Genomic DNA, 12,319 nt, shown 5'->3' with positions numbered 1-12,319 from the left:
TGGCAAATAAGCATGATACGCCAAGCTGCAAATGATCCACTGTAGTTGGAAGAATTGAAAAGTAGAATGTTGTTTCATTGGAGAAATTACAGAATGTCATTGTAAAAAAGGATAAGCATGATCTAGTACAGTACCTGAAAGGCAAAGTTAGGACTTGGGTGCAAGTAATTGGAAAAGGCAAATGACATGTTGTCTTTTATTGAAAGTGTCTGGAGTATTAAGCTGGGGAGATCTTCCTGTAACTAGTAATTGTACAGGTCATTGATGAGAAGAAACACAAAGTACTGTGTATAGTTTTTCTCTCTAAGCAAAAGTGGAGATATTTGTATTGAGGTCAGTTCAGAGAAAGTTCAGTAGGTTGATTTTCAAGGTGGAGTTGCTTTATGAGGAAAAGTTAAGCATTTGGGCTGGTATTTTCTCAAAAGAAAAAGGGCATTTTATTGAAATTCTGAGTCATGATGAAATGGAAGATGAGAGTATACTGTGGAAATCAAACTAAGGATTTTCAAAATGACTATTTCTGATGGAGACAGAGAAGTTGTACAGTATTGCAAAATCTTAGGGGAACATATAATTAACATGCCTAAGTCCTTCACACAATACTGTATTTGTCAATGTGGAACGGAGAGTGAGTTGTGATGACACCAAAGAATGTCAAGAATGGCGAGGGTGGAGTGCCTTGGGAGGGATGTGGGACAGTTGGCAGCAAAGGAGTGCTGGGAGCAGGGGGATGGCACAGGTGCAGACATATCCAACCCTAAGACACCAGGCAAGATTATTTGATTCCAAGCAACTGGTTTATTGATCATTACAGAACGTCTCTCTGGTACTTCCGGTTTTCTCTCCACTCTCCCTTCTCCTTTTCCCATTCACGATTCCCCTCTCCCAGCCCCTTTTCCAAAATAGAGACCCGTATCAGAATCCGGTTTACCATCACTCGCAAATGTCATGAAATTTGTTGGGTATTTTTGTGTCAAGTACACAATGAAATACATTAAATTTGTGTAGTACTGTGCTTAAGTCTTAGCCACCCTGGGTTGTTTTATATATATATATATATAGAGTGTCTAACACTTTTGCAGAGTACTGTATTTCCCAGGGTTGTTACTTAGAAGTTTCTGTCACAAGTGCTGTGGAGGCAGAATCTCGGAATACATTTAAGATTGTGCCCATCAGATTTTTGATATTTAGTGATTAGAGATTTATGGGGAAATAATCTGAAGTGGGGCTGTGATCTGATCAGGCATGGTTTGACAATTGAGGAACTGAATTCAAGAGAGTTCCTGGTCTATCTCTTACATTCTTATGTAAGGATCCTGCAAACTGGCAAGAGTTTTCATAAGGTAGGGCTGTCATGAGGGTGGGCAAGGGCAAATCCTGCCTACTATGGCTGAAATGACAACAAGCAAAGCTGTGCCTGTAGTTTTGCTGGTTGTCATAGCTGTGAAAGATTTTCATTGTTTCTAAATATCCCTAGCATTCAGGAACATTTACCTGGGCAGCACGGTCCATAGCGGTTAGCACAATGTACAGGTGAGCTGGATTCAAATCCCGCTGCTGCTGGTAAGGAGTTTATACAGTCTCCCCATGACCAGGTGGGTTTCCTCCAGGTGCTCTGGTTTCCTCCCACAGTCCAAAGACATACTGATTGGTAGGTTAATTGGTCATTGTAAATTGCCCCATGATTAGGCTAGGATTAATTCAGGGGATTGTCAGGCAGCACAGCTTGAAGGGCCTATTCTGTGTTTCATCCCAATAAATAAATTAGGTTTTAAAATAAATCAAACATAAGATATTTAAAACTATTAGAAGTTTAAAACAAAATTAATTCATATAAAGTAGCTAATTCAGGAAGGTATATATTGCCTTAACTTGTTCTTCTTATCCATTTCCCTCTATTGAAATGAATGGACTAGTTGTTCTTTGAATACATTCAGTAGCCAATCTTCCAGCATAAACTCAGGGGAATTGCAACAATTGATGCGCTGCCACTGTTCTTCATGTAGAGTCTAGCATCAGAATGCTGCTGGGATATTGCCATTTCAGCTTAGCTTGCAAATTTGCCAATTTAGAGTTCGATCCGAACCTTCTGACATGTGGGAGGACAATAACCAATGGTTTAACCTATTATCTCCAATTCAAATTCATTTCCGAACCAGCACTTCAATCTTATTCTGGGCAAAGTCTCAGACTAAGCCATGCTGCCTGTGCAATCACTTTGGACCATTTATCAATATAACCAGTAAATCAAATGTTTTACATCTAAAATTCCCTGCTTCTACCACGTATTGTTGGAGCCTCCATTAATGTATTTATTATTTCTTGAACTTGACTATTTCAATACATGCTGGCTTGTGTCCCACTGTACCCTCAGAACAGTGCCTCAAAGAAGTATCCCCCCCCCAAAACTATTTTCACATTTGAATGTCTCTTTTTCTAAATTTAAAATATATTGAAGTAAAGATTTTGAGCTAATCTACAAAACATTGTGCATCATGTTAAATCAAAAGAAAAATTACAAAACCAGTTAGCAATTGACTAAAAATCTCAAACCTAAATTGTGAGGCTGAAAATGTAATTTTTGTAATTACTATGCTAACTTTCCTTGGGTACAATATATCACCTTACCAAATCACTGTTCGTTGATATAGAAAATTGAAGGATCACATATTTTCATTGAATTCATAAGAATGAATGACCCCTTTCTCTGTGAGGTCTAACAGGATGGTAGATTTTCAACAGACCAAACCAAAATGAAGACAAAAGAGGTATTCAGGGCAAGTCAGGGAAATGATAATAATCATTAATCTGGGGAAGGGTACAAGACCATCTCAAAGGCACTGAACACACCTCAGAGCTCAGTGCAGCCCATCATGAAAAAGTGGGGAAAAATATGAAATCACAGCTACACTGCCTAGTTCTGGCCACATCTCTAAACGTAGTCACCGGAGAAGAATGGCACTTATAAGAGATGTTACTGTGTCACCAACAGTCACTCTGAGTGAGCTGCAATGTCAGTGACTGTAACTGGAGATGAAGTTCATGGCTCCACAATCTTTAAGGCCTTGTATAAAAAAGGATATTTATGGAAGAGTGGCAAGGAAGATGTCCTAGCTTTTTTTAAAAAAGCATATCCTTGCCCATAAAGTCTTCGCAATGCGTCACATAGAAGATACAGTGAAGATGCAGAAGAACGTCTTGTGGTTGATTGAGACTAAAATTGAACGTTTTGGCCTCAAAGCTAAGTGGTACGTGTGTTGTAAATCTAAAACTATGCTTCAGCCAGTTAACACCATCCCTACTGTAAAGTATGGAGGAGGCAGTATCATGCTACAGAAAAACTTCTCAGCAGCAGGATCTAGAAATCTGGTCAGGATTGATGGGAAGACGAATACTGCTAAATACAGAGATATTCTGGATAAAATCCTGCCAGTCGCTGCTTAAACTGGAGGAAGTTCATCTTTCAGCAGGTCAACAACCCAAAGCACACTGCCAGAGCAACCATGGAGTGGCTTTAAATGAAGAAGACCCAGTCAGAGTCCTGACCTTAATCCAATGGAACATCTCTGGCAAGACCTCAAGATTACTGTCCACTGCCACATTCCAACTAACCTGGCAGAGCTTGAGCAATTTTGCAAGGAGGAATGGGCAAATCTTGCTCCATCACATTGTGCAAAATTAATAGAGGCTTGTCCAAAAGACTACTGATTGTAATAGCTGCGTGAGGTAGTTCAACTAAGTACTGAGCAAAGGGGGTGAATACTTTTCAACTGCTGACATTTCAATTTGACAATTTTCCCTGTTCTTTTGGGGTTCTACTGTAAAAAAAAAAGTAGTGTGAGATTCACCAATAAAAATTCTCAGTTAAATCAAAATAGTTATGTGTACAAGGGGTTGGGGGATGAATACTTTTACAATGCACTTTATATTTTCATCCTGAACTCTTGATCAGTCCTGTTTGCCAATGTGATCTGTGTTTGCCACTGTTTGTGCAGCATCTCAGTGTTAAAATGATTATCTTTATCTTCAGTATCCTCAGTAGCCTTGCTCTTGTCTATCGCTTTAGTCTCTTTCCACCTACAATCTTTGAGATATCTATTGTCCAATACTGTCATCTTGAATTTAGTCTTTTTTTAACTTTTTCTTTGCTAATTAGACAGTATTGGAGGACAGACATCTCAGATGTTGTAGGCAGAAAGTGATTTCTGGAATTCCTTTGAATACATGTCTTTACCTCTCCATTTGTAATACCACCTTAACCATACTTCTGCACATCTGTTTTGAATGTATCTCAGTTTAGCCCGATGGTTCTCCTGTGCCAGGTTACATAAATATTTTTTTTTCTACTTATGATCACTGCTGTGATCCTCCATTAGTCCCATTTAAAAAGGCTTCTACTGACAAATATGCAAATTATTGCAAAGATTGAACAACTGAAGAGTGAATTGCCCCAGTAGCAGTTCACTTAAAGTATGAAAAAAACTTACTGCAGATTCCAAGCAATACATTGGTGATTACTGTATTTTCTAATTTTACTTAAGATTTCTATTCTACAGTTTATATTGTGATTGCAAATGCAGCCAAAGATGTGCCAGTGTTAAACCAGTTTAATTTACAATAAACAGTTGTATATTAATTCCAACTGTGAACTATCTGCACTATTTTTGAAAGAATGCATAATTAGTGGAAGTATTCTGAATGATTGCAACTTACAGAGAATAGTGAAAGATAAGAGAATAAAGCTTCAAATTTGGAAATGTAATTAGGAATCAAAGGTGACAATTTATTGTAAATGAAAGACAACATGTTCTCAGCCAGATGAACAATATTAGTGATCAGTCAGCTAGGAGGAACTTATTTTCAACCTCAAAGGAACTTATTTTTTATTCATTAAAAATATTGGAGAGCAGCAGCAAAGATGAAAGTGCTCGGGTTAGCAAGCAAATAGAACCTTGGTGGAAAATATTTGATGAATCTTTCCTTCTGTGGTTTTACATTTGTGCGTTCTTTTCACCTTCTAGATTCAGGATATGGTTGCAATTCGCCACACAGCCAGCAATGAGCAGCAAAGAACCACAATGATACTTCTGTGTGAGGATGGCAGCCTGAGAATCTACATGGCAAATGTCGAGAACACCTCATATTGGTTACAGCCTTCACTCCAGCCAAGCAGTGTCATCAGTATTTTAAAACCCGTACGCAAGCGCAAGGCTGCAGCTGCCAGTAAGACTTCACTGTCAGAAGTAATCTAGTGCTTAGATTAAAGCGAACTGAAACATGGTCACTACACAGAGATAAGTGTGAGACAGAGAAGCTGCCTGTGTAAATGTGATTTTATGCCACCATTAGAAATTCAGGATTGTAGTTTCCATTTTTTATTGTTTTGTTTTCTGTCATTTTATTCACTCCAGGTTGGATAAGTCAGATGAAAATAAGTGTGAGTGGGATTGCTCTGTAAACTAGCATGGCCTCTATAGGCTAAAATGGCCACTTTCTATGATGTAAGGAAATATTAAAGATAAAGTCATAGGGAAGTAAGGCACAAGAGCATTGAAAATAAAAATAATTAGTTCTAGTAATGATGTCTTTCGGAAGAAATGTTAAAGGAGACAATATCCGGTGTTGCAGATGGAAGAGCCTGTGGCAGTATTTTGAAGAAAAGCAGATACCTAAGCCAATGTTTATCAGTTAACATTACAAAAGCAGATGATGAACTAGTCGTTGTCACATTGCTCCTTAGAAGTTTTCTGAGCACGTATTGGATGCCAAATATGTTTACTTGTGAATTTTAAATTTACTGTTAACATTCTGCTACTCAGAGATCTCATTGCCCCAGTGATTTACAGTACCATCTCATCTTCAAGTTGAATGAACTAATGTGGAGCTAGTGGTCACACTTGCACAAATACATCAAGCAGAAGAGAAATATAGTTACTTCCTCAACAACACTTTTGATGTACTGTATAAGATGCTTATTGATAGCATCCCAAGTCACTGATTTATTATTAATGGGTTTCATGTGCTGTCTCTTTACAGCAACACGTACCTCCAGTCAAGTTACTTTTCCAATTGACTTTTTTGAACACAACCAGCAGCTGACTGATGTTGAATTTGGGGGCAATGACTTGCTACAGGTGTACAACATGCAACAGATTAAGCATCGGTTGAACTCCACAGGCATGTATGTGGCCAGCACAAAGGTATGTCCACCAGGTGGCACCCTCTTTCCTTCTACAGATGTCCATTGTTCAAAAAAGACTGTTCATTTTAATGTGCTGGTATGTCATTTACCATTTAGTTTTTCCACTATGATCAGAGCTGCAGGAAATCTCTCATTAGATGAAGCCTAATAGTGCACCTTGATGTAAGAAAATGAAGTGTAGAATGGAGCATAGAATGTGTCTCTTCAGCTCACTGTACTAGAGCCATTATTTTTGAAAGTGCTATTCAGTTAGTCATTCTGGCCTGCTCTCACCCCAAATGTCTACAGTTTTTCTTTTCAAGTTTTCATTCATTTCTCCATTGGAACTTAGTGCGTAAACAGGATAGTGCTCAGACAGGATGAAGAGGTCAATACTCCCCAATGCCATTAGGCTTTACAATTCAACCGCCAGGACTTAAGAACTTTTTAAAAGCTATTATTAATGCTTTTTGAGATAGTGATTTAGATGCATATCATATTTTTTTACTGAGTTAAGTATTGTATGTAATTAGTTTTGCTACAACAAGTGTATGGGACATTGGAAAAAAAGTTGAATTTCCCCATGGGGATGAATAAAGTATCTATCTATCTATCTATCTAAACTTCAACCTCATCAATCCAGAAAGCACATTCAAAATCATACATTTGCTGAATTTAAACAAGAAACTTCCTCATCTCATCTTTGGTTCTTTTTCCAAAAATCCTAAGTCCTTGTCACCTGCTTATCAACTCTCTTTTCAGAGGGTTGAATTGTTCATTATTCATTCTTGAATTTTCTTTTGCTGACATTTCAATGTTTTAACGAGTGAACTATTAACCTGACATATCATGCAAGTGCAAGGTTTTGGCTAAGGCAACTTAAACGTAACAATGAAACTGTAAAGTTATCAGTGTCAGTCCTTGTTACAGTCAAAGGGGCATCGATTATATCAGAACATACTTGGGGAATAATGAAAAGGAAATTCTGAGACCAAACACTTGATCCCACTGTACCTAAAAAGAAAGAGCAGGAGTAGGTATCAGGCACGCTTAAACACAACCCATAATTCAATACAATCATGGCTGATCTGTGATGGCCTCCATTCCCCTTTTCTGAGCCAGTTCTCCACAAATATTTGAATGATAGAGGAACCATGTAATGTGCTATCACCTTAAATATATCTAATGGTCTGGCCTCCACTGTTTTCAGGGGCACAGAGTTCCAGACACCTCAGTTGTAAGTGACTGGACCCTCCCATTGGTGAATAACATTTACCCTGTCAAGTCCCAGGGACTTGTATCTATTTTGTTCCAGTTACAATACCTTGTAGGTGAGGTTTGTGTTGGCACGTGGCCGAGTGGTTAAGGCGTTCATCTAGTGATCTGAAGGTCGCTATTTCGAGCCTTGTCTGGGGGGGTGGGGGGGGGGTTGTGTGTGTGTGTGGCAAGGTCATCACTCTGATGACACGGGTTCTAATGCACATCCCTTGGACGACATTGGTGGCGTGCAGAGGGGAGAGTTGTAGCCTGGGCAATTGCCAGTCTTACATTAAAAAAAAACCTTGCCCATGCTTGCGCCCTGGAAATTTTCCAAGGTGCAAATCCATGGTCTATCGAGACTAACAGAGGCTTACTACTACTAGGTGAGGTAAAAAAGGTTTTGGTATGAGAATGTATTTTCCTGCAAGTTGTCGATCTCTGCACAAGAAAAAGTCAATTGGGTGAACATAAATATGTGTGCATAGTTAATTCATTTTCATTGGCCCTCAGAATCTTTATGTTACTCTGCAGCCAGGTGGATTCACAGTGGAAGGCGTTAACAACAACGCCACCATGGTCATGACTGGGATGCGTATCCAGGTTGGGACACAGGCAATTGAGAGAGCTCCATCCTATATTGAGATTTTTGGTCGTACTATGCAGTTGAACATGACAAGAGCTCGTTGGTTTGATTACCCATTCACACGTGAAGAGGCACTACAGGCTGATAAGAAGCTAACCATTTTTGGTAAGTGAAAATAAGTTCATGAAAAGTATGTTAAGTGGATTATCCCACTGGAGCACAGAATCTTAGTTCTCTCCCTGCACTGTAAGGATTGGTGAGGGCTGTACATTTTTTTTGAGTCCTATAACTAGTATTTGATCACTTCTGTTGGCCTACTGCACTGATGTCATTCTGATTGATGTAAAGTCTGTAAAAATAATTATTAATTTTAGTGAGTAATTAGATTTCTACATTTAGCTTGGAGCACTGATTAAAATTTTTAAGAGGAAAGTATTTTTTGTAATTTGTTAATGTATACATATATTCTATTCTATGTTCCCTTTTTTTGTTTCTTACAGTTGGTGCATCAGTAGATCCTGCAGGGGTTACAATGGTTGATTCAATAAAAATATACGGAAAAACAAAGGAGCAATTTGGTTGGCCTGATGAGCCTCCAGAGGATTTCCCATCAGCTTCTGTAAATAATGTCTCTGCTCCAAGTGTCAGCCAGAGTAGCACCACTGGAGAAGCGGACTCAGCTACCCCATCCTCCACCAGTGGTTCTGTCCTTGAGAGGTAAACATGAGCTGGGTGACTTGAAGTTATGTGAATTGCATACTGACTTCTAGCTCCTGATTGGTGACGAACAAATGAAGAATGGTGAACATAAAAAAAGTAACAGATAAGAACCTGTAGTGTAAATTCCAAAATCTCTTGATGTTGTCCCTATTTTTTTTAAAACTCTAAATGGAGAGAAATTGGCATGAATAATTTCAAAGGACATTTTCTGTAAGGAATGAATTTGTTCATCTTGGAACATTTGTTCAGCAACCAAAGTCTGAGTGTATTAGGATATCTCTTTGCTGAATCATGTGTGGCTGCCATGCAGAAGCTTTATCATTTTAGCATGATATCAGATGGTGTCTTGAGCTTACTGCCGGCACTGAGTGGATTGGTATATTTTCATTATTCATTAAAAAAAAAACAGTGGACTCGGGAACTAAATCATTGTATCTGCTCTTTCTATTTATTCTACCTTCCTACTAAGCTGTGGCTGTCCATTTCTGTAACCTCTATCCATTGATGTGCATCTGATGCTCAGGGTTAGTGTGCCAGATGTTTGTAGTGGACTGTTTTCTGTTTTCTTCCTCTTGGCCATACTCAGACTCTTCTTCCTACTTATTATCCAATCAGGCTTTCTTTTTACCTTTTTGTAAGTCCTTCACTTCAACTCTGCTTCTCTTTTGCCACCACTTTTGCTCAAATCCATCTCAGAAAGCCTTCAGCTGCCTTGCTAGTCTTCCTTGGTCTCCTGTGAAATGCCTTTGTTTCTCACATAAAAACAGTTATCTCCTACATAGGACCCATTAGTGTTCTTACCGAACTTCAACTTGCTTACGTGTTCCACTAAACATTAAAAAACCACAACTGTTTTGGATTTTGATGAATGTCTATTTATTGTCCTTCCATCTTCCAACCCCTGATGTTAAAGCTCTTCTGCCTTTATTGAATTCTTTACCATCCCTCTCATCTATCATTCCTTGAATCACAGGGAAACAATGCCTTCCATAGCATTTTTTATTCTTAAGTTTAAATCCCCGCACATCTTTTACCCTTAATTCTGCAATCTACTGCATACCTCTTTCTTTTTTACTTCACCCAGCTTCATAACATCCATTAATTAGGCACAATAACTTCCCCTGTTCTGTTCCTTAATCCATTGTCTGCAATTAAGCCTGTGTGTCTTTAGAAACTTAAAATTCAAAGCTTTGGAAATCCTGCACCAAATCTACTCATTATCAGAACCTTCCATTTCCATTCTCCTTAATATTCCCTCTGACTGGTTACATCTCTGAAGTTCTTCAGCTGTTTTTTGATATTTAAGGTGCTATTGAAATATAGTTTTGGTACAGGTGAAAGAGAGTAAATCTAATGATGTGGTATATTACTCAAGTAAAATCTTATGGGAAGGGCAGGTTTTTTAAAAACTGAGTAATTCTAATAATTTCAATTTAAATTCTAAGTTTTGATGCAAACTCAGTGTCATCTCCAGGTGGTTAAAGTAGACTTTGACAGGTTATTATATGAAGAGTTTGCATGTTAGTTTCCTAGCAAGTTTTCCATTACCAAATAGTTTATCTGAGGGCATTCAGTTGTAGTTTGGAGACGTGACCATCATAGGAAGAAGAGGGATTGGGGAATGTGCAGAAATGAAAGTATGCCAGAATAGTTTACTGTTCAGGAAGTAGTCAGTTTTATGTTTGGAGTATAAATAATGGTCAGACGTTTAAATGACAAAACCAGTAAGAAATTTAAGTTACTTTCACTCTTAGGGATGTGTATATAATTTGCCAGCTGAGTAGTTAGTTGTTAGTGGTAAGCATACCATGGATTTAAATAAGTGGTAGTCTGTATTTCCTGTGTGTGAGCCTTGTGTAATGTTACTTTGTACTGAATTGCAATGGGTTTTGCCTGTTTGCAGCTGTTCTGGATCAGGCTGGATTGCTGCAATGAGCGTTTCCCTAAATGAAACCAACTGGTATGCACCAGCCTTTTCTTTCAAAATGGAAGCCCATTGTGGTTTTTAAATCTCCAAAATATTTCTCCATCTTACAGAATGTGGGGTTTCACCATAAACTTACACGGTTTAAACATTATATGTGTTTGTGCCGAATTAATTGATTTCCAAATTGCAAACTTTAATGAATAGGAAAGCACAGTAACTGTCTGTCTGTTTGTGCTTAAACCAAGTGTCTCATAGCAAATGCATTGCATGACTCCATCACAGCCTTTGCTGTGTCTGCATGTCTGGCTGCTCATCTTCTCTTTCTGTTCCTTTTTCTAGTGTTAAAATAGTTGTGTTTACTTCATTTAAAGTTCTCATGTGGTGTTCTTTTCTGTTATTCCTCAAAAGTTGTGAAACTGAATCCCTAAGCTCCTTAGACCGGTTAGTATCCCTTCTTTCTCTTTATGCTGTTCTCTTTGCTATTTGTGTTGTTGTGTCTGTGACATCAGACTGATTAAAATGACAATAACTACTGATTCTTGATCCTCTGATCACAAAGTAAACTTGATTTAATCATGTACTGGGTTCAATAAATCATCTCCATTCATGTCACACATTGTTTATAGAGTCAGTGTGGGTGTGAATAACTCCATGTGGCTGGCTAGGTGTACTCTTTGCTAAGCTATGGTTAGATTTTAGAGTAGATAGTATTTTGGGTCTTTAGTAAGATCTATTGAGTAATTGTACTTTTTATTTACATGGTTGTTTTATGTTAAAGACTTGGAAGTAAAAGACTAATTTTACAAGAGATGGAAGGACTAATCATGAAAAATGATGTAACAAGATTTGCAAAGATTCATGCATTATAACTAAACTAACATGGGCAATAAAATGTGATCTTATTAAGAATGAAATAGCAAAACAAGGTATCAAAAGGGAGAATGTGTCCTAAATGTGGTCGTCATGACTAAATATGCAAAATTGTTAGTATTATTCTTAGGTGCAGAAAAGTTCAAAGTTTTAAGAGTTGAGTGTTTTCATGCTGTAGATGCCCATAGCATCGGTCAGGCTGAATGCGAATGACCCTGGTCACCTGAACAATCTTGTTGCTTCCAAAAACTCCTGAATTAGGATTGACTTGAGTGATTAGTAGAGTCAAAAGAGGCAAGTTATTTCTAGAATGTTGAAACGCCATTTGAAGCAAAATTTACAAATGGATTTACCTTGGCTTAAATTGATTTGCTGTTTTAATGCTTTGCTTTCCTGAACACTTCAAATTTAAATTTGCCATCAATATTCTAAATATAAATTCATAATTTTTTTTAAGATCAGAAAAATTCTGGATTTGAATTTCATTGGCAGAGTCTCATTTATTGCTCCTGAAGTTATCTTTAACTTGCAACCAAATCGTATAGTGATACTGAAATCACTGTTAAACAAATGGCGTCCTGGATATTAATTAGATACTGGCAGAAATTATTTGCCAGTGACATTGTTGGAACAAATTTTATTCAGTGATATGGTTTAAGAGCTGATCTTTCAAGTGGACATGGCTTTATGCTGTTAAACTGGATGTACTCAGCAGTTTGTGCTGCATCTGTGAAGAGAGAAACAAGAGTTAATGTTTCAGGTCATCAAGCTGAATATT

At 37.9% G+C, this 12,319-nt stretch overlaps 1 protein-coding gene across 5 annotated transcripts in view; it reads left to right on the top strand.

Moving 5' to 3' along the window:
* The window catches only part of ubr4 (ubiquitin protein ligase E3 component n-recognin 4), a 203,341-nt gene that overhangs the window by 88,433 nt on the left and 102,589 nt on the right, over positions 1-12,319 (top strand). For 3 of the 5 annotated variants that reach the window (XM_073031941.1, XM_073031939.1, XM_073031938.1), the window contains exons 46-50: positions 5,022-5,223; positions 6,037-6,200; positions 7,973-8,189; positions 8,525-8,741; positions 11,080-11,112. In XM_073031941.1, the coding sequence (XP_072888042.1) occupies positions 5,022-5,223; positions 6,037-6,200; positions 7,973-8,189; positions 8,525-8,741; positions 11,080-11,112 (833 nt within the window). The remainder of the gene's footprint in view (positions 1-5,021; positions 5,224-6,036; positions 6,201-7,972; positions 8,190-8,524; positions 8,742-11,079; positions 11,113-12,319) is intronic. The other 2 variants (XM_073031943.1, XM_073031942.1) reach the window with 1 other exon arrangement.

The sequence above is a fragment of the Hemitrygon akajei genome, chromosome 29, assembly GCF_048418815.1.
Source record: "Hemitrygon akajei chromosome 29, sHemAka1.3, whole genome shotgun sequence".
Classification (NCBI taxonomy): domain Eukaryota; kingdom Metazoa; phylum Chordata; class Chondrichthyes; order Myliobatiformes; family Dasyatidae; genus Hemitrygon; species Hemitrygon akajei.
This window is presented reverse-complemented; position numbering and strand designations above follow the sequence as displayed.